We start from the raw sequence: 23,103 nt of genomic DNA on the forward strand, positions 1-23,103 counted from the left end.
ACATGCCCTTAACAGGAATCAAACCTGGGACCCTTCAGTCTGCAGGCCAACGCTCTATCCACTGAGCCAAACCAGTTCAAGCATAAAAACGTTTTCTGACAACTCATTGGCTAAGCTCCCTGTATGCCGCCACTTGCAGTGTTCTTGGTAACTTGGGTTATAAGAATCCAAGAAGGTGATCTAGGGTTTTTCCACCTCACTCCTGGAGGAAAAAGTGAAGGTCCGCTGCTGGAGGGGCTAAGAAATGTCATATCCTGCCCTAGCCAGTTTGGCTCAGTGGATAGAGCCTCGGCCTGCCGACCGCAGGGTCCAGGTTTGATTATGATCAAGGGCATGTACTTAGGTTGCAGGCTTCTCCCTGGCTGGGGCCCAGGTCAGGGCTCATGCAGGAGGTAACCAATCAAAGTGTCCCTCTCACATTGATGTTTCTCTCTGTCTCTCCCTCTCTCTTCCACACTTTCTAAAAATCAATGGAAACATATCCTCAGGTGAGAATTTTAAAAAAAAGAAAGAAATGTCATATCCTATGAAAGACACATCTTGAAAATGCCTGAAGAAAGTTGTCATTTTTTCATGGTGAAGGGACTGGAGTCCATGTTGATTCAAACACCTTGGCGGCTGCGGTGGCTGGCAGTGGCTGCAGCAGCAGGGTGATGGGGCTGGTGCCTTCCCCTGATCAGCCTGGTCACCTCCCGCAGAGGGAGGCCAGACTGCGGCTTAGGCCACAGGGAGCGGGCCTAAGCTGTCAATAGTACATCCCCTGAGGGCTCCCAGTCTGTGAGAGGGGGCAGGCTGGGCTGAGGGGACCCCCCCCCCAGTGCATGAATTTTGTGCACAGGGCCCCTTGTGTTATATAAATGGAATCATAAAGTTTGGAACCTCTTCAGATGGGGTTTTTCAGCCAGTATAATCCTCTGGGTATTCATCAAGTTTGTTGCATGTATCAATAGTTCATTTACTGTTATTGCTTAATAACACTCCATAGTATGACTTACCACAGTTTATTTAGCTATACACTCTTTGAAGGATATCTGGGTTGTTTCTAACTTGGGGCTATTACAAATAAAACTGCTATAAACATTTGTGTTCGGGTTTTTGCATTAATCTAATTTCTAATTTCTCAAAACATGCTTTTGCCAACTCCAGTATATAAATCAAACCATGATGCTATATGGCTTAAATTTATATAGTGTCGATATCAATTATTTCTCAATAAAACTGGAAATTTTTAGGGAAAACATAATAAAATTTAAAAGATTTTAAAAAGATACAAGTAAGATTGGTTATCTCTGACTACTCAAGTAATGGGTGATTTGGGGGATTACTTTCTTGGTGCCTGTTTTCTCAAAAGTTTAATATTTGAGCACGTATAACTTTCTTATAGTAATTTAGAAAATCACAACTCCAAAAACACTAATTGTGAAATGTTTTAAGTACAGCAATGTTTTAAATACACCTAAATATTCTTTTTCCTTTTTTACATATTTTTATCATATGATTTTCATTTCGCTCAAAAATTAAGAAAAAATTTTTAAATTATACAGATAACTAAGGGAAAATACAGATAAATTTTAGCAAATACAGGGACTTGTGGCTATTTCCTATCATCACTTACTCTATTGTTTGGCATAGAGGAAGTGGTCAAATTTTGATATAATAAAAATTCAAAACAAAATTAAATAATACTCACTCTGGCCCTAGCCGGTTTGGCTTAGGGAATAGAATGTCGGCCTGTGGACTTGAAGAGTCCCAGATTCAATTCGGGTTGCAGGCTCGATGCCCAGTAGAGGGTGTGTAGGAGGCAGCAGATCAGTGATTCTCATTATTGATGTTTCTATCTCTCCCTCTCTCTTCCTCTCTGAAATCAATAAAAATATATTTTATAAATAAAAAATACTCACTCTGAAGCCCCTCTTACTGGTCCAGGTACCATTTCCCACCCGGCGTCTTGCCCAGTCATCCAGATCTTTTACACATATACAATTTTATACTTTTCCAAAAGTATTATCACTTAAGCCATGATACAGGATCCTAGGGTGGGATGTAGACAGGTCTCTCTTCACCTCCCTGGGAGAAGGGTGGAGGACAGAGACAGGTGGGGTACAACCAATTCAGATCTTCCCAAGATGCAAATCATCCTGGCGGTCATCCCAGGTCAACACCCAGGATATGAAGCAAAGGGACTTGTATACACACCAGTACCATTCGAACATGGTGACATCAACCCCTTTAGCAGTCATTGCCTTCTCATGGGGTGGAAGTCCAGATATTTGTGCCAACAGTTTCTGGTCTGGTTCTGGTTGGGGAAGCAGCTGTCAAAAGGGGTAATCTGGTAGTTATTTTGATCTTGATGTCTTCTGCCATGTTCCTGACTCCTAAAGATGCCCCTGAAGCCACTTGCAGTTCAGTGTGACCCTCAGCAAAGATGCCTCAGTCTGACCATAACAGCAAAATGGGAGTGGAGTATGGGACCAGATGGTCTCCAGAGTATCCTCCAACTCTAAATTTGGTATCTATTGAGACCTAAATACATATAAATATTTCTCTTTTTTTAATATATTTTTATTGACTTCAGAGAGGAAGGGAGAGAGAGAGATAGAGACATCAATGATGAGAGAGAATCATTGATCAGCTGCCTCCTGAACACCCCACACTGTGGATTGAACCCACAACCTGGGCATATGCCCTGACCGAGAATCAAACTGTGACCTCTTGGTTCATAGGTCGATGCTCAACCACTAGGCCACACCGGCCAGGCATATAAATATTTCTAATGAAAAATTATGTTCATAAATACCACCTAAAAATAAAAGTTACTCAAAGCTTTTTTTCTTAATGAAACATAACCCTGGACAGGTAGCTCAGTTGGTTAGAGCATCATCCCAATAAGCCAAGGTTATGGTTTGATCCCCAGTCAGGGCACACACAGGACCATCCAAGAATAAACCAATGAATGCAAAAATAAGTAGAACAACAAAAAACGATCATTCTCTCTCTCCTTCCTTTCTCCCCTCCCTCTCTCTAAAATCAATATATTGAAAAGAAGCATGACTTTTTTTTTGCATGACTTTAATTGTTCATAATAATTTGAAATGTTGGCTTGTATAAGAGGTGATATCAAAAGCTGAGAAAATAGATTTATTTGTTTTTCTCTTAAGCAACAGTGGAAATTCTGAAGTCAATTTTCAGTATTTTAAATAATGTAGAGTAGGATTGTTTTCTAGGTTGGCCATAAACCAGTTGTTTAATTAACATCTAATACATTCTAATAAATCTTGTAAGCCTCATAGCTTAATATGGAATACAGATATTTAAACTTGAACTTTTTAACATATCTTCACAGTGTAAATTTTCAGACAAAGTGACTATTAAGGAAGAAAAAGAAAATATGCATGAAGTGTGCAAAAGGTCTGTAACAATTTTTAAATCTGTAACTTTAAGACAGTTATTCATATGATTTGCATCTTGAGTATGTTTTTCATTCTGTGCTGTATGTGCTTGGACTACTATGCCATAAGCCACGCATGGGCATTATTTAATTAATATGTCAGTTATACCTAGATGTCAGGGATATTGTAAGTTACCTTAAAACTGTCACTAAGTTTTTTGAGCCCTTAAAATAGTTTTTGAAAAAGGCATAAGGAATAATGATCTATATAATAAAGATGTAATATGCAAATAGTCGTTACATAATGACCGACAGCTTAACAACTGGATCACAGATCAGCAGGAGGGTGGGGCAGCGAGCTACAAGCGGGTGGAGGAGAGCTACAGGAGGGGGCAGGGCAGCAAGCTATGAGGGGAGCGGAGAAGGTGGGGGGGGGGCTACAGGAGAGTGGCAGCTAGCTACTTGCACACGGATTTGCGCACAGGGCTACTAGTAAAAGAATAAGGACTATGTATGTGACTTTTATGATGGTAAGAATGGCGGAAATCAGATGAACATTGCAGTTTGCAGGTATTTACATGACTGCAGTGATTAGTACTGGGAGTTACAGTACACTTACTAGAACATATATAGGTACCAAATTTAGGGTTGGAGGATACCTTGGAGACCATCTGGTCCCATCCTCCACCCCCATTTTGCTGTTGTGGCCAGAGCACACTCAGATCAGGTAATGAATATGTTCAAGTCTTTTATGTTAAGCCAGTGGGTTTCTTTTTTTTTTTTTTAATATATTTTTATTGATTTCAGAGAGGAAAGGGGAGGGAGAGAGAGAGAGAGAAACATGCCCCCAACTGGGGATCAAGCCTGCAACCCGGGCATGTGCCCTTGCCTGGAATCGAACCTCGGACCCTTCAGTCCACAAGTGCATGCTCTATCCACTGAGCAAACCAGCTAGGACAACCAGTGGTTTTCAAAGTGTGATTCTTGGAGCAGCATCATGGGGGAACTTGTCAGAAATACAAATTATTGGGTCCCATTCCTGACCTCCCAAACTCTGGAGATGGGGCCCATGAACCTGTTTCAATAAGGCCATCAGCTGATCCAGATTCATGCTAAAGTTTGGGAACCATTGTATTAAGGAAAAGCCTAGGTAAAAATTAGATTGGCCTCCTTTTTGTATGACTATTGATTCATGACTATTTGGAGATCTTAAAGAAAAACTAACAGGGTTAACTTTTCTATTGAAAGCATTCTGCTTACAACTAAAAGGTGTCATTGCATCCTGCAGAGTTGTGTTATCACTTTGGCTCTGCCATAATGACCAGGAGTGTGACCATTAACCTGTGCTTCAGTCATCCAATCAAAAATAAAAGAATTTTACTAGAGAATCTTTTCCATCTATAAAATTCCATAATTCCTATTTCTTTTATGTTACTGCTTTTGTTTTATTTGGAGAGGAGTTATGTTGATTGCACACTGATGTCCCAAGTTGGGAAGAGAACTATGTTTTATATGTAATTTTTTCATTAAACTCCATTGGTGCTAAGTTTCAACTATTATTAAGTGTGGGCCCCTTTTCTTACTATTTGTATTCTCTTGTGGCCTGGGGAACCCCAGCTGGAAATGCTTATTAGAATTGTTTTTTAGATAAAATATTATAGTATCTGAGTGCTCTTCTAAAAAGGGAATTCATTTATATCTGTCAGTTCTGAGATGCTTCCCACCCTCCCCCTTGCTTAAGTTATTTCTTTTTCTAGATAAGTTTCTAGATAAGTTCAGGTTAAGTTTTTCTAAAATTGGTTATATAGAATCTCGTATATTAGAATATAGTCAAAGCTGTTTAAATGAGCAACCAAGAAAAAAACATTTTTTAAACTTCTTCCCAAAGGAAGCTCTCAAGTACATGTATAAATTTATTATATATACTTGTCCCGAAGAATAATTTATAATTTATTTTATTGCACTCTCAATAGAGTAATTGAATGATCTTTTCTGGATTGGAACACTAGGCCAGTCCTTCCTCAAACCTTTTGTCTAGCATGATCAAAAATATTTTGTTTTAGTTTTAATTCCACCACCTAATTCCTACCCCTATCCCAGTCATTTAACAAGCTTTGGTTTTCTAGCTAAGAAGGTAGAAACAACCTGTTAAAAATACTGAATAATTGGCCCTGGCCAGGTATCTTGGTTACGGCGTCATCCCAATATGCCAAGGTTGTGGGTTTGATCCCTGGTCAAGGCATATACAAGAATCAGCCGAAACTGGTTTGGCTCAGTGGATAGAGCGTCGGCCTGAGGACTGAAAGGTCCCAGGTTCGATTCCGGTCAAGGGCATGTACCTTGGTTGCGGGCACATCCCCAGTAGGAGATGTGCAGGAGGCAGCTGATTGATGTTTCTCTCTCATCGATGTTTCTAACTCTCTATCTCTCTCCCTTCCTCTCTGTAAAAAATCAATAAAATATATTAAAAAAAAAAAGAATCAGCCAGTGGCGTGGCCAGTGTGGCTCAATGGTTGAGTGTCGACCCATGAACCAGAAGGTCTTGGATGGATTCCTGGTCAGGGCACATGCCGGGTTTCAGGCTCAATCCCTAGTAGGGGGTGTTTAGGAGGCAGCTAATCAATGATTCTCTCTCATCATTGATGTTTCTCTCTCTCCTCCCTTCCTTTCTCTGAAATCAATAAAAACATATTTTTTTAAAGAATCAATTAATGAATACATAAAGTGGAACAACAAATGTCTCAATCTCCCTCCCTTCCTCTCTCGAGCTAATAATCTATAAATACCAGATAATCATAGTATAATAATAGTATATAGGAATGTATAGCATTAGGTTGTATTCCTACTTAATTTTATTCTCATTACTTTGTTTTTGGAATAAATTTAAATTGTGATTCTGTTTTTTCTGCTCACACAGCAAAGATTCTAAAAATGCAGAGATTATGGTTAGTGAATGTCAATTAGCAACACTGGGCCCAAAACCTCTGTGCTTATCACTGCCACCTTTGAATCTAAGTGCTTTTCAAGAAGACACACTAAAGCCATGGATGAATGGTACTATTTTCTCAATAAAATTATGTTGGCATTTGATAATATAGAAACTATATAGGAGATTTTTCTACTAAAAACAAAAAAGTAAAAAAAATTAAAATAGAATATATTACAATTAAAGGATGTGTACATTTAGTACTTTTGATGAAATAATTTCTGAAGTATGTATTTATGTGATATTGGCAATACAAGTAAATTATAGGTTATACCTAAAATTTCATACTTTAGTTGATTATTTAGAATATATTTTAGAATGTGTCAGTTCTTTTAATAATTCATAATGCTTTGATAAAAATAAGCTAGATTGAAGAATGAATTTAGAAACAATAAAATGTTTTTGTGCAGCTCACACCTAACTCTTCTGTACCTTCACACTACTGACTTCATGCAACCTGTTATATACTATAGCAACAAGCCCATGATGGTCATGTATTTTATCTTGAAAACCTTCCAGGTTTCATAATGAAAATTACTGCAAAGCTATGCAGCGAAAGTTTTAGCTTGTTCCAAATTATATCTGGATGCTGCCAAAAAAAAGAAAATTATTTAAAATTTTTAAGTTTTATCTTTAGAAAAAAAAAATTTAAGATCCTCTTATTTAAAAAGACCAACATTAAGGAATATGATGCCTAATATATTCATCAGCTCAGGCTGCAATAACCAAATACCACAGACTAGGTGGCTTAACCCTTTGAGTGCCAACCAATATCCTAGGAACTATGCTAAAATTGCCAAGGCATTTTTGCTGATTTTACAGCAGTTTAGGAAAAAAAATTATGAATCGCAAGTAAATGAAGTTACATATTCAATAACTTAAGGAAACCTTTACTGCATTTACATATTTAGCAATATCATCATCACTAATAAAAGCAGACTTAGAACTGGACGCCATTTCAAAGCTTTGATAGCGCTCCCAGCACTTTTTGCGAAAGACAGGAGGAGCACGATTGCGCTCCCCGGCACTCAAGGGGTTAAACAACAGAAATTTATTTTGCATGGTTCTGGAGGCTAGGAGTCCAAGATGAAGGTTCTAGCAGGGTTCAGTTCCTGGCTCACATGGCCTTTCCTTTGGTACATGTGTATAGAGAGAGTAAGCTCTCTGGTGTCTCTTCTTATAAAGACACTAATTCTATCAGACCAGGGCCTTACCCTTTTGACCCGATTTAAACCTTAATACTTCCTTAAAAAGCCCTATCTCCAAATGAAGTCACAGTGGGGGTTAGGGCTTGAACATATGAATTTGAGGGGGGTCACAGTTCAGTCTGAAGCACCTGGGATGTCAGTAGCTTTCTTTCCTTAGAAAAATTTATTGTGCAGCCAGAGACCTTATATGCATATATGCATAACCTATGGGCACAGACAATAGGGTGGTGAAGGCCTGAGGCGCAGGGCGGGGGAGGAAAAAAGGGGACATATGTAATAACTTTCATCAATAAGGAATTATTTTAAAAAGTATTATTGTGTATAGTATTGTGTATAATACTTCTCTGTTTAATTTAGAGATAATCATTTGAATGCAGTGCTCAATGCTGCTGTGTAAGGCTTTTAAGAAAGTATCTTCAAAAATAAAAAAAAATAAAATATCTTTAGCTTATAATAAATTTTAAATTTAGGTCTGAAAATACTTAAAGAGCACCTAATCTGTAAATCATTCTGTATTTCACAGAACACCCATGGCAGCACAGTCTATGAATTGAGCATGAATAGAGTCCCAAGTAAAACTTTAAAAGCAGACAGTAGTGGTCGTCTGTTTTATTGTATAAAATAAATAAGTTGTAACCTATTGGTGTATAAAGTCATTCTTAATTATTTTTAGATTTCAGATTTTCAGGACAACATTATGTCCTAAAGTTGCAGAATCCTGAAACCTGTGAAATATTTAACAGGGAAAAGATTGTAAGGGTAAGTCCCACATTTTAAAAAAGTAATCGGCCCAGCCGGAGTGGCTCAGTTTTTTAAGTGTCATCCTGTGCACCTAAAGGTCGCTGGTTCCATTACAGATCAGGGCACATACCTGGGTTTCGAGTTTGAACCCCTGTCGGGGGAACGTACAGAGGCAACTGATCAATGTTTCTCTCTCACATCGGGGTGTGTGTGTGTGTGTGTGTGTCTCCCTCCCTCCCGTCTCTCTAAACATGTCCTTGGTAAAGATTAAAAACAATAAATAATAATCTTATAAAGCACATACTTTGGGCTTTTCTGGTTGTATTTCCCTATCATTTTTTAACCAGTTCCAGATATTGTATGGATTTTTTTGAATTGGGGTTGGTGGTAAAGAGGCAGAAAATTTGTCGTGATTCAGAAGATATTTACAAATAACATAAGAGGTTGAAAGCAGAAGAGGGGGTAGATATCCAAAACAGAAAATATGGGATAAAAAAAAAGAGAAAAGAAAATACAGGATAAATATTCCCTATGATGAAAGGGAATAGTGATATAGAAGTTTGTCACAGAAAGATTTGACTATCATTTGACTTCTTCTGTTCATCTGAAAAGCTAAGGAAAATTTTGGTTCTAATAAATACATTTGAAATATGATGCATATTATAATAGAATTAACTTTTTCTGAAAGCAAAAGGGGGCAAGCTACACAAGGAAGAGGGACTATATCAGCTTTTTAAGAGATACAAAGTAAAGCACTAACTTCGATGAATATTTTACACTAAAGGAAATTGCAAAAATTTAGACAACTCACTTTAATTGATTTTTCATAATTTTTGAAATGTAAATTGTTTGAAGCTTTATTTTTTATCAAGTCAGCAAGCAATTTATTTTGATACTGTTTTGGGGTATATATTTCTGATTGCTTCAAATGTTTTCTCACTTGACTATAATAAGTATTTTATATTTAACACAGAAAGGGAATTTGTCTTATTTTCTAGGTGTTTCAGAAGTCCCTAGGGTTGATGATACCCCATAGATATTGCAAATTTCATTTTAACACGTTACGTGGCTGTGAGCGATCACAGTGCAAGTTTGCTCACGTGCCTGAGCAAGGGGATGAAAAGGTAAAGTATGTAAAGTCTGGTCAGTGTTTTATCTTTGAGTCAATAAATGGTTATTTTTTAAATGACCTAAATAAGGCTTATTATAATGTTCAAGGATTTTCCTCCCTTCTGCAGTTGCTTATAATCTTGACTGTTTTCTTGACTCTTTCTTTGACAGATTCTCTAATTACTGTTTTTGTAATTCAGCATGTATTTCAGATCTGAATTAACCTAACATCAGCTTCTTTATTCCATTGCTTTAAATTCACTTTTAAACAAATGGAATAAGCATAAATATAGGATTGAAATTTGTATAGTTTTTATGAAATATCAAAAGGTAATTTTACATTTTTCACAACTTGCAGGTTTGCATGGATGTGCTTAAAAAATATATAAGCATCAACGAGCTGTGTTTGCTACAACGTGCAGGTATGAGACAATGAAATGACTACTCTAAATTCATTAATGTGTTTCAAACCATGTACTATTGTATCTTATAGTTTGAAAGTAGTTTAGTACTTTTAAGTATGAAAACCAAATGCCTTAGAATAGTTCTGTTGGTCTTAGAAAGAATTAAAAATAAGTGCCCTGGCTGGGTAGCTCAGTTGTTGGAGCATTATCCTGTACACCAAAAAGTTGCAGGTTCGATTCCCAGTCAGGGCACATACCTAGGTTGTGGGTTCGATCCCCAGTCGGGGCATGTACGGGGGAGGTATCCAATCAATGTTCCTCTCTCACATAGATGTTTCTCTCTCTCCCTTCTTCTTTCTCTAAAAATCAATAAAAATATATCCTTGGGTGAGAATCCTATATAATAAAAGTCTAATATGCAAATTGTCCCCTTGGGTGGTAGTTTGACTGGGATACTGGGAGTTCAACCGCTCACTATGATGTGCACTGACCACCAGGGGGCGGCTCAGAACATGGCGGGTGTTGGCAACACGCTGCGACCTCTCACCGGCTACCTGGGGGCAGAGGTGATAGGGATGGAGGTGTGGTGAGAATGTGGGGGGGGGGGGGGTCCGCCAAGCTCACTCTCACTCCCCCTGCTACCCTTCCCCAGGATGCCAGGGCTCGCACGCCGGGGAAGCCCCCACGCTCAGGTGCTCCCCTCCCCCCCGCACTCAGGTGCCAGGCACCCATGAGGAGCCCGCCCTGCACCCACACGGTGTCTTCCGGGTGAGCCGGGTTGCAGCCACCAGGACCACAGGGGCCAGTTGGGCTCCCCCTGGGTTTGCACAGGAGCCGGTCTGTGAGGCTGGCTGGAAGAGAGTGCACTGCCCGCCCGGCTTCTGTGCGGCGCCACTGGGCGGCCCAGCCCACAACATCTGGCCGTGCTCACCGCATCTCCATATGGAGGCTTGGGCACAGTGACTTAGGTGGAGGGGGACGCACGGGGACCCGGAGACCCAGGTGCTGCCCAGGGCCCACAAGTCAGCTGGGACCTGCCCTTCCACACCAGATGCTCACGCTTCGATCACTGGCCAGGCCTAGGGGCTGCACCATGCACTAATTTTGTGCACCAGGCCTCTAGTTTAAAAATAAAATAAAAGGAGAAACTATATTAACATTTTAATAATTTAAATTTTAAAGTATTTAATGTCAAAAAGGACAATTAGTGGACTATAACACTAGCTAACAAGTTCTTTGCAACTATACCTTCTTTTTTAAACATCTGCAGTTTCAGTTTTATTAATAAGTTACAGTAGCAGACATTGAATTCCCCATGTTATCTGTAATCTGCTTCTTATATAGGCAACTATACAGATACTGCAAAGTGAATAGCCGGAAGAATTTTTCTGTATGTGCCAGGAAAAAAATTGTAGTATATAAAGAAACTTTGGAATAAAGCTGAATATTATCATAATGTATTAGTATATTTTTAGTACAATGTTCATAATCATAAGCTGGAATAAAAAATATCCTCAAGGTCAACATGTTGGTGGGGTTAAAACAACAAGAAGGGGTATATGTCAAAATATAGTCTGCATCCATCCCCAAATTATATAGTTTGTCATACATGACCAGGCCATTGCCTGAAGACTCCCTAGGAGTGAGGCTTCCTGGAAGTTCATATTGAGACCATGATGTATGAGGCAGTTTGGACCTATTTTTTGTGGAGAGCCCATGAGTTAGTTTTCAATCTAGTTCCTAACATGCCTGGTTGGCTTCAAATGTCATTGCCATTAACTTTTGCTTTAAATTACAATGGAACCTCATTTTTTGAACTTAATTCATTCCGGAAAGCTGTTGGAAAACCAAATTATTTTTCCCATTAGAAATAATGTAAATTGAATTAATCCATTCTAGACTCCCAAATGGTTCCTTGCTTTAACCTTTCGTATATACAGTACATGTGTAGTGTACTATTTAATCTATAAATAAGCACTTGAAAAAAAGGACATGAAATATAAATGAAATTTTAACAAAAAGAAAGGAAATGTAAAAAATGAAAATTTAATAATAATTATAAGCAGCAAAAAAATATTCACAGCACAATATTCTGAGACTTTAACAGTGGGAAACTGACCCATACTCACCCATTCTCTCCTTTTGTTTATCCCCGGAGAGATGCATGACTAATCATACAGGCATCAGCATGAAAGGGTTGTCAGGTTGAGAAGCAAACTGTTTGAGATGGGAGACATTCGAGAATCGAGGTTTGACTGTATTTTCATCAAATATTTCTGATACTGAAAATGTACCTTTTAAGAAAATGAATTTCTACTACTCAGTCTTTAAAACTAGAAATATTGTCCAATTTAGGAAAGATGAATATCTTAAAAGTAGCAAATGACTTTAATATATTTTTTCATTTTCAGTAAACATGTTTACAGAGTACTACAGAAAGTTTCCTCCTGGTATACACTTTGATTTACAAGTGCTAAATGACCTCCTGAATTCTTTACTCAAGCATTGCTTATTGAAAGAAGTATTTCAGGTATTGAACCTCAGCATAATGGTTAACACGCTGGTAAGTAACCTGAAAATATATTATTTTTAATAACTTAATTCCTCTATTATAGTTCTTGTTTATGTAATTTAAGTTATAATTTCCACATTTGTTGACTACTTCCTAGAAAACACTTTTTTTCAGCATAGAGACATTTAAAATGTACTGAAAGAAGACATGAACATGAGTGTAATTTTTTTGTTTTATCCAGCCTGCTCTGAAAATATTACTAGAAATATTTGAGTATGTGGCAACTATGAAATTAAGGAGTGCTGTACCTGCTTTAATTGGTATCTTTTGCAAGGTATGATTTTATTTTGTCTCTTTTATTCTCTGGTAGTGAATAATCAATTAAAAGAAAATGATTTAGAAAGAAATAATGATTTTTCAAAAAAATAATGATTTCTGCTTACACTCTTAAACTGTCTTTTATTCACATTCTTAATGCCAAAGAATTCTATTTTTAGAAATGTTTCTTTTCTCCTGAAATAGGGTTTATAAACAGACTCCAGTGACTAACAGGCCTTCCCTTTAAATAAATAGTTCCAAGCACTTCAGGTGACTTCTTTCTGATTCGTAAACTATCCTCATATCTACACCCTAAGGATAATTATAGAAAATTTTCCTCTTACAAAAAATTTGAGGTCATTTCTAATAAAAATAAATGTATAAGTAAATATACAAATAGAAAGTCATGACCAAAACAAAGAAAGTAAATGGAAAATGGTGGCTAGTAATTAATTTTATATTTGGCATAAACAAAAAAATTATGGCTCTCTAAAAATATATTAAAATTTTTACTTTGGTCGAATACTTCCTTGGATTTGTACTGCCCTGCCATTTATTTCTGAATAGGCCTAATAGCCAGAAAACCCCTCATTTTCTTTGGGAAGCAGCATTGGAACTACTCTAGCTGATGAACAGATATTTCAATGAATACCTCTAGTTCCACATTACAAAACTTGACAGAATTACTTGCCTAGAAAATTTTTAATCAGATATTACTGATCACCTCTAGGAGTTGTAGAAAACTTCAGTATGATACTTCTCAGGAAGTTTACAATCAGGGATAAGGTATACATCAGTGCTTTACTACAGGTGGGATGAGTAAAAATAAGGGGTAAAGTTACAAAATTGTTGAGATAACTTGGAGAACAGGAAGAATATTCAAGTTTAAAGTTCAAATCACAGTTTTCTTTTTGCTTTAAATTCTTGAAGTCGGGTGTCTTATTATGGTTTCCAAGTATTTGAAGAAAGTATGGTTTAAATTTTTTAAGGAGTGTTAATTCTACTTGTCAATATTTCGCTTTCCCCATCACTCTCTTAGTTGTTTCACACACTTTGTGGTTTTCAGCGCTTTCATATTTTTATAAGAATGACTATGGTAAAGATAAAAATATATTTTTTTCCCTCTCTTCTTCAGCTTGTTGAAGCTGGGCTGTTGCTTGACCCAGAACACTTTAGCTATATTGTTAAACTCTTACACCAAGTACAAGCTCCCAAACAAGAAATAACTGCAGTTCTAGAAATGAAGTCCAGGTAAGAAAAATCACTATAATTAAGGCGTGTGTGTGTGTGTGTGTGTGTGTGTGAGAGAGAGAGAGAGAGAGAGAGAGAGAGAGAGAGAGAGTTAGTTAGTTAGTTAGTTGGTGGGGACTTAAAAGGATGAAGGCAAAGCACTTATCGCTATTCACATGTGCAAACATCTAGTTACACAGTGTACGCCTTAAGCCTTTCTCCCGTCTCTTGTTCATGTCTTAGTTACATTGCCATTAGTCAAGCTGCCTCTAGCCAACTCTCCTGGCCAGCCTCACCAGATCATTCTCTGTACCTGATTTCATCTCAGTGCCTGGTACATTAAGTATAAAAGGAATCTCTCTTATCCTCTGGTTCACAACTTAATTCTACTTATTGCGCTCTCATATATGTATATAAATTACCTTAATAATTTTTTCTTTCACTCTTGTCATGTAAGCTAAGTAAAATATTTTAGTTCCTCTCTTCCATTCTTTTTCTCACTGCTTGCTTTTTCTGTTCAACTTATGGCCTTCCAAAGCCCTTTAAAAAAAAAACTATGATAATTATAAGGGTAGTACCATAATATATCTGTATTGAGTAAAAGAAAGGCCATAAGTTTTTTTTTAATTATTAAACTGTACATACAAAAAGAATAGCCTCCAAATTACGTTATTCTTCCCCTGAGCTAGAGGCTCATTGCTGCTGGAGTGTCATTGCAGCCAGGTCTTGTCAGTGGACAGGACTAGGAAAGATATTATATATGCATATGAAAATATGTAAATATATGTATAGGAAATATGTGTATACAAAACACACATAATATATTTCTCTTTGTATGCATATTAAAAAACAGCTCATACTGATAGCTTGATTCTAATCCAACACCATGGGTTTATTTTAGCCTTTTCTTATTTATAAATTTTTCTCTGACAGTGAGAAATCTGATTCTCATTATCTACAATATGTTTATTCATTTATTCAATCCTACTATCTATCCACATAAAGCAGTCTCAGAACTGCTAACTTATACCCCTGGGGAGAGGGATTACTATCTTGAGTTCAGTATTAGTAAAAGCTGTTTTTTCTTTTGCCTTACAGTATTCAGCCAAAATACTATTTCCTACGTTAACTTAAGGTAGTTCTTTTTTCCCCCACTCTCATTCAGTATGGTTAGTGTAGAATATTTAGGTTTATTTGTTACTGTTTGTACTATGTTTTGGAGTTCTTCTTCATCCTAGTTAGTTTTATTTAGGGAGGTATATGAAACATTGTTACTTGTAAGAATCAAAGCTGTGCTCAAAAGTATTCAGTGAGAAGAGTTGCTCCTCCTTACCCCTACTCCCCATTTCCATTCCCTCCTTCCTTCTACTCCTTTTTTTACCTACACATTGGAAGTAACCAGTCTTTTAGTTTCTGGTTAATCCTTCTTATTCTGAGCAAGTATGTATGTATGTATATGTATATATATATATATATATTTTATCTTCACTTCTTTCTCACATAAAGTATAGCATACAAAAAGTATTCTTTACAACTTTGCTTTTTTCACTCAAACAGTATATCTTGGAAATCAATCAATCAATTCTTAGAGAAATTCATCACTTTTTATAAATGCAATATACTCCATTGTGTGGATGTATGATAAGTAACTGGTATTTCAGTTCTCTCCAATTTGTTGCAATAAAAATGGCACTTGTTTGTTGATTTATTGATGGTAGCCATTCTCTCTGATGTTTAGTGACATTGAGTATTTTTTATAGGTCTATTGCAACACTCTTAGTTTAATGGTACCTTTTTCTTTCCCTTTTTTCTTCTTTTCCTCTTTGCAATTGCCAAAGGTTGCTTCTCCTTTCCATTTTTATCTTTTTGTCCTTTCCCAAAAGCTATGCATTTCAAATTGCCTTCTTTAAATCATATAAAAATTTTTAAGTTCCTTCTGTGTGCTCTGTGTTCTACCTACCCATACACTTTTTTTTTCCAGCATTTTTAAACTTAGTGTGGACTTAGTCTTTGTAGTGGTTTTTTTTTTTAATATTTCTTATTGACTTTTATAGAGATAGGAAGGGAAGAGCGATAGATAAAAGCATCAATGAGAGAGAAACATTGATTGTCTGCCTCACACATGCCCCACACTGGTGACCGAGCCCACAATTGCGGCAGTGCCCTGACTGGGAATCGAACCAGTGACCTTTTGGCTCAGGGGTGGACACTCAACCACTGAGCCACACCAGCCAGGCTATAGTGGTATTTTTTTTTTAATCAATGTTAGATCCCTCTGGTAGTTTCCATTTTTTATTCTCCCCACAGGTTTGTTTGGTTTGGTTTGGGGGGGGGGGTATTTTTGCATTGTTTTTGTTTTAGTCTGACTTTGCTTGTGGAGCAGTGAAAGTGGAGTGGGAACAGTAGAGATCAAGGGCATCAAGTGCTGTGATTTAATGCTTTTTCTCTTTTTATTCACCATTATTTTGAAGCTTTGGCATTCTGACTTCCAAGTTAGGCTTAAGGTATGGTTTTGTGTGGGATTTCCTTTGTCCTTATTGTTGCCCATGGTTTGAGGAGGAAATAGTGTCAAGTAGATATTTATGCAGTAGACATTTTTTTAGCTCTAAAGACTTTTTATAGTATATTAATGCATTCTTTTTCCTCCAGTCTCTTAGGTATAAACTGTAAAATAAATGAATTAAGAGCAATAGTGACTTTTGGGGGAACAAATGACACTTTAACACTTTCCTCTATTGTTAAAGGTTACAAATGAGGCAATTTAAAAAGAACTGGACCTGTGATTTAGATTTAGCCTTGAATGAAATAAAGGTATGACACTTACTTTTTAAATAAATTGCTGGGATCATTGCTCAGAAACTTTGAATAGTAAACCCATTTTAGGAAATGTTTTAGAAATGTGGCTGTTATACAGAGAAAAAATGATCAAGGAAAAGAAAGTTTAATTTTTTTTAATACTTTGAAATGCAAACATAATTTCTAGAATTGTGGACTATCCAAAAAGTAATTCTGGAAATAATTAGTTTCAAAATTAACTTACGTTAAGGTGTAATAATCTAGAGCTTACCTTTTATTTATTCATTCATTCATTCATTCATAAAGAAGAAGAAACATTGATTTGTTGTGTCATTTATACATTCATTGGTTGATCCTTTTTTTTTTAAATACTCAAAGATATGATTTACTGACTTTTAGAGAGGGAGATGGGGAGAGAGAGAGAGAAACATCGATGTGAGGGAGAAATATTGATTGGCTGCCTCCCGTACACACCCCGACCAGGGACTGAGCCCCCAACCAAGGTATGTGCCCTGACAGGAATCTTACCCCACTTTGTGATCTATGGGACAATGCTCCAACCAACTGAGCTACCTTCCAGCATTTGTTGATTTTTACATGTGCCCTGACTGGAGATCGAACCTGCAACCATGGTGTATCAGGATGAAGCTCTAACCAGCTGAGCTCCCTGACCAGGGCTTAAAGTTTAGCCTTTAATTCTTATCACTGGCAGACTCATTCAATGCACAAGCAAGTTGGCTTACTTGTCATGATCCGTGGATGGCTACAGTATGTGAAATTACAGGAAAGCCAAGATCAGCATGCACTCACCTAGCATCCTATCCTATATAATAAAAGCCTAATATGCTAAGTGTCCAGTTGTCTGGTCATCAATTCAACCAATCAAAGCATAATATGCTAATGATATGCTAAGACTGTTCAACCACTCGTTATGATGTGCATTGACCACCAGGGGGCAGATGCTTCAACCAGTAGGTTAGCTTACTGCTGGGGTCCGGCCAATCCGGCCTGAGCAAGATGGGCCAGACATGCCCTGGACCCCTCCCGTGGCCCCTCCCTGGCTGGCCAACCTCCCATGACCCTCCCTGGCCCCTATGGTGCACCAGTGGGGTCCCTCGGCCTGGCCTGCGCCCTCTCGCAATCCGGGACCCCTCGGGTGATGTCAAAGAGCCAGTTTTGGCATAAAAGACTAATATGGAAATAGACCGAACAGCGGAATAACTGGTCGCTATGCTGTTCACTGACCACCAGGGGGCATATACTCAATGCAGGAGCTGCCCCCTGGTGGTCAGTGCGCTCCCACAGGGGGAACACCACTCAGCCAGAAGCCAGGGTCACAGCTGGCGAGCCTCTCCCACCTCCGCTGCAGCACTAAGGATGTCTGACTGATGGCTTAGGCCCGCTCACTGCACCCGGCCTCTAGTTTAGAGTATAAGAAATAGAGGGCTTTCAGGATGATTTTACTTTTTAAGATAATTTTTGTACTCATCTAGTACTTGTTAATCTAATCTTAATTAGTATTTATATCCTTGAAATAATTTTTTGTTGATTGGTGTGGAAAACTATTTCTTAGTTTATAATAAAAAATAATAGTAAGTTTACTAAAATTTACTTTGTAGCCCCCTTTTGTAGAAGAAATTCCATAAAATCTATCTCCACTATCTAGTTCAATTTTAAGGGTGATATCATTAAGTACATTAGGAACTAGTTAATTAAAGCAAATACACATTTCCATCTAGAACTTATAAAGGCTCTGCAATAGTCAGAAAAGCAAATTATACAATAGCATGTTATTGATGTTGTAACACTTGTCAGTAAGTTTCTAAGATTTGCAGAGATTGTATTATTAATTTCTATACATTTAATGCCTGCATATGCCTACTGCATAATATGTTTAACAGCTTTCTAAATAACAGCTTTCTTTTTCTGTTTTGTTTTTAATAATTCTAATAGCATTGTAAGGAAAAAGGTGACTGGACCAAATTGGGAAATTTATACCTTAAGGTAAAAATGGACTGTGAAAAATTTGTAGATTTCCAGAGATTTTGTACTTGTGTTGCTGAAACGCTAACAAAAGGCTATAAAGAAGAAAGACCAAATGTTCCATTTTGTGAATTTGCTCAAACAGGTAAAATGTCACTGTTTTGGTATGAGTTTTGTGTGTTAGGGTAATGTAATATTCTTAACAGGAATGTAAAGCTCTTAATATTTCCCATGTTGAGGATAAGTTAATATTGCAGGTTTCAGATACTTTTCCTGTTTATAAATTTTTCCATCTACATATTGTTAAGCTAGGTTAACGATATAAAGTTAAAAATTGGTGTCTTAATATCAGATGTTTCATGATCTTATTTTTCTTTTTATTCAGATTGGTAAAACTGTTGTTAGCAAATTATATTGGAGCACCTGAATTTTTGAATCATTAAAATTGTTACAGTCTTCACTATTACAAGTCACCAAAATTCATATATTTTTGAAATTTTATTTTTACATGAACTCTTCACTGCTATATTCTTTATCAGGGGCTGGCAAACTTTTTCTGTAAAGAACCAGATAGTAAATATTTCAGGCTTTGCACACATCACATATGATCTATGTCACATTTTTTTTTCTTTTCAAAAAAACCTTTAAAAATTAAACTAAAGAATTCTTAGTTCACAGGCTATATCTAAAAACAGGCCACAGGCCACATTTGGTCTGTGGCTATAGTTTGCTGACACCTGGTGTTTGTGCTCATATCATTGATTCCATATTAACTTGCCTTTTCCATTTTTTAAGTGACTATTTCACTTTCTTCCATATGCCTACTTTGTGTTTCAGTGAGCAAAGATCCTCAAAATAGTGAAGTAGATAAAACTTTGCTGGGAAGAATCGGAATCAGTGCTATATACTTCTATCACAAGCTGTTGCAGTGGTCCAAGGTACTTTAAATTTTTGTTTTGGCTTGGTATTGAAAGTGTTTCAAATTTTTGAACAGAATATAGGTTAAGTTACGAATTTGCTAATAATCATCACAAGTGACTAAATGACTCCCAGACCAGTAAGTGAATTATTAGGTGCTATATTAGGCAAATGTGGAAAGGACATGGCATCAGACTATTATGAAGAATTTCAGTGTAGTAAACACTTAGGAAACTGTGCTAAATATATTTATTTGAAGCAACTTTCAATTCAGAATTTATTTCCTCAGCTCCTGAGTAGCATTGTAATTGTGCAAGAGTTCAAGACACCTTTTTAAAGATAAACCCAGGATATTCACAATTAATAGAACTCCTTAAAAATCACCTCCTAGAATGCTCTGGAATACTATATACTATATATCTTGATGTCTGCCTTTGAGGTTAGCTCACCATAAAAGTGGTCTAGTGATTCCAGACCATGTTATACTACCATTCTTTAGATTTCCATGAGAGATGGTGGGTAGGATTAGATTTAGTAAACTTAAGTAGAAGATAAGAAACCCAAAATTGGGAGTAAGTGCTGAGGGATGGAGTAACATATATAGAGTGGGACAGTTGAGAGAATGCTCATTATTGAATCAACTATTAATATGTATCTTTTGTTACTTTCTTCTTATAAAATGGTTATTTCAAAGTTGAATGAGTTCAATGACATTTAAGTACATGGTCACTCATACACATACAAAAGTCATGAACTTTTTAAAATTAAAAACAACAGCAGAATCATTGTAGAAGGTCCTCAGTCTCTAAAGTCTCCAAGAGGTTTAGTACTGTGCTTGCTTCGGCAGCACATCTACTAAAATTGGAATGATAGAAGACTAGCATGGCCCCTGCGCAAGGATAATAAGCAAATTTGTGAAGCGTTCCATCTTAAAAAAAGAAAATAAAAAGAGGTTTAGTACTCTTTGTATAGTAGGCCTGGGATGAGCAGAATGTATCTTGTCCCAGGCCTCACAACCTAGTTTAAGTTTGATCTTAGCATTAATATCTTGGACATTTAATGTGTGAGAAATTAAGGACTACCTAACAAGAAGACCGTTTTTAAAAACACAGATTGGCCCTAACCAATTTGGCTCAGTGGATAGAGCGTCGGCCTGCAGACTGAAAGGTCCCAGGTTCAATTCAGATCAAGGGCATGTACCTTGGTTGCAGGCACATCCCCAATCGGGGGTGTGCAGGAGGCAGCTGATCAATGTTTCTCTCTCATTGATGTTTCTAACTCTCTATCCCCTCTCCCTTCTCTGTAAAAAATTAATAAAATATATATATTTTTTAAAACACAGATTGATTTTGCTCATATTTTAATTTTAATAGGTTATTATTATTTCTTAAGATGCTGGTGAATTTCTATTTTAATTAAAATTTTTCACTATCTTATTTAGAACAGATATTCTTAGTTTTTTTAATGAAACCTAGCTTTTTGAACATAAAAGTAAAACCATTGAAATTAAACTAAAGCAGCTAACTCTTAAAAGTGCACTATTTATATTGTCAAATTAAAAGTACCTTAACATTATAATATGCATCTGACTCAAAATAGTGTAACATAATATAAAACAAGGGTCTTCAAACTAAGGGCCAAGTCTGGCCCACAGCCTGTTTTTGTATATCTTGAGAGCTAAGAGTGTTTTTTACATTTTTTTAATATATTTTTTTATTTTTTTTAACGTATTATTATTATTATTATTTTAAATTGATTTCAGAGAGGAAGAAAAAGGGAGAGAGAGATAGAAACATCAATGATGAGAGAGAATCATTGATTGGCTGCCTCCTCCACACCCCCACACTGGGGATCGAGCCTGCAACCCCAGGCATGTGCCCTTGGCTGGAATCGAACCCAGGACCCTTCAGTCCACAGGCCAACGCTCTGTCCACTGAGCCAAACCGACTAGGGCGTTTTTTACCTTTTTTAAAGAGTTAGACATTAAAAACAATAACCAAAGAAAATGTACAACTGATCGGATGTAACCTGCAAAGCCTAAATTATTTACTATCTGGCTGTTTATAGAAAAAGTTTGCTGACCCCTAATATAAAATAATAATATATGTCCAATTTCTGATGTGCAGACTAGAGATAATCTTTATGTAGTCTACATGAAATAATCTGTTCAAAGAAACAGTTTTCAGCCAATAACCTTATCTTTTTTTTCACTATCATTCTTTATCTGAATTTGATAATAAATTGTCTTCATTTTCTTTTTCTCTCCCTCCTGGACCTCAGGATGATCAACAGAAAAAAGTGCAAAACTTATAATTAGTAATTTTCCACAGCAAGGCATGAAATCCTTGTGCCAAATGAAATCTTTAGGGGAAGCACAATGTATAAAACACATGAAGGGAGAACTGCTGAAAGGGGTCCCAGGGTGGGTGAGGAGTAATATGAACAAAGCCCTGCTTGCTTCCCTTCCCCTTCCACCCTTGTGGCTGAGCAGGCAGGGGCTTAAGTAGAGTCTTGGAGCAGTTTGAGAACTGTCCGTCTAGAACAGCGGTTCTCAACCTGTGGGTTGCGACCCCTTTAGGGGTCGAACGACCCTTTCACAGGGGTCGCCTAAGACCATCGGAAAACACATATATAATTACATATTGTTTTTGTGATTAATCACTATGCTTTAATTATGTTCAATTTGTAACAATGAAAATACATCCTGCATATCAGATATTTACATTACAATTCATAACAGTAGCAAAATTACAGTTATGAAGTAGCAACAAAAATAATTTTATGGTTGGGGGTCACCACAACATGAGGAACTGTATTAAAGGGTCGTGGCATTAGGAAGGTTGAGAACCACTGGTCTAGAATGATGATTCAAATTGGATAATGGGTTTCTCTATAATTAATCAGTGTGACTTTGTATTTCTGTAATACACTAAATGATTGATACTCAGTGCTCTTTATTTTTACTCTAGGGAAGGAAGGTCTTAGATATGCTATATGAATTGAAAATACATTTTACAAGTTTAAAAGGACTTACAGGGCCTGAGAAGTTAGCACCAAGATGTCAAATTGTAAATATTGCAGTAGAGATTTTTCTAAAAAGTGGAAGCATAGATGGTGCCATGTGGGTATTAAGAGGTAAGTTCTGATATATGCAAACATAAAATAATTTGTGTTGTATAAGTTCTTGTCTATGTAATGAATTACCTTAAGTCAGCAATTTTCAACCTTTTTCATCTCATGGCACACAAACTAATTTCTAAAATTTTGCAGCACACCAAAACATATATTTTTTGCTGATCTGACAAAAATAGGTATAATTTTAATTCATTCACACCAGATGGCTATTGTTGTGTTGGCTGTTGTCATTTTTATTTGACAATGTAAGGGATAACAGGTCAGTACCCCTGACTAAATAGTCAGGTATTGCATGTTTTTAAAATTTTTGAGGCACACTGATTGAAAATTGCTGCCTTTAGTTGGTATTGAATTGTGGGTGATAATTTGGTCTA

General features: G+C 36.8%; 1 protein-coding gene across 1 annotated transcript in view; it reads left to right on the forward strand.

Annotated features, from left to right (window-relative positions):
* The window catches only part of TOPAZ1 (testis and ovary specific PAZ domain containing 1), a 43,851-nt gene that overhangs the window by 10,646 nt on the left and 10,102 nt on the right, over positions 1 to 23,103 (forward strand). Inside the window, 12 exon segments of the mRNA XM_005882673.2 lie at positions 3,344 to 3,408; positions 6,306 to 6,442; positions 8,256 to 8,341; positions 9,322 to 9,447; positions 9,792 to 9,855; positions 12,249 to 12,400; positions 12,591 to 12,683; positions 13,803 to 13,918; positions 16,642 to 16,708; positions 18,647 to 18,821; positions 19,514 to 19,614; positions 22,564 to 22,729. Coding sequence (XP_005882735.1) covers positions 3,344 to 3,408; positions 6,306 to 6,442; positions 8,256 to 8,341; positions 9,322 to 9,447; positions 9,792 to 9,855; positions 12,249 to 12,400; positions 12,591 to 12,683; positions 13,803 to 13,918; positions 16,642 to 16,708; positions 18,647 to 18,821; positions 19,514 to 19,614; positions 22,564 to 22,729 — 1,348 coding nt within the window.

Source organism: Myotis brandtii, unplaced genomic scaffold (assembly GCF_000412655.1).
Source record: "Myotis brandtii unplaced genomic scaffold, ASM41265v1 scaffold731, whole genome shotgun sequence".
NCBI lineage: Eukaryota > Metazoa > Chordata > Mammalia > Chiroptera > Vespertilionidae > Myotis > Myotis brandtii.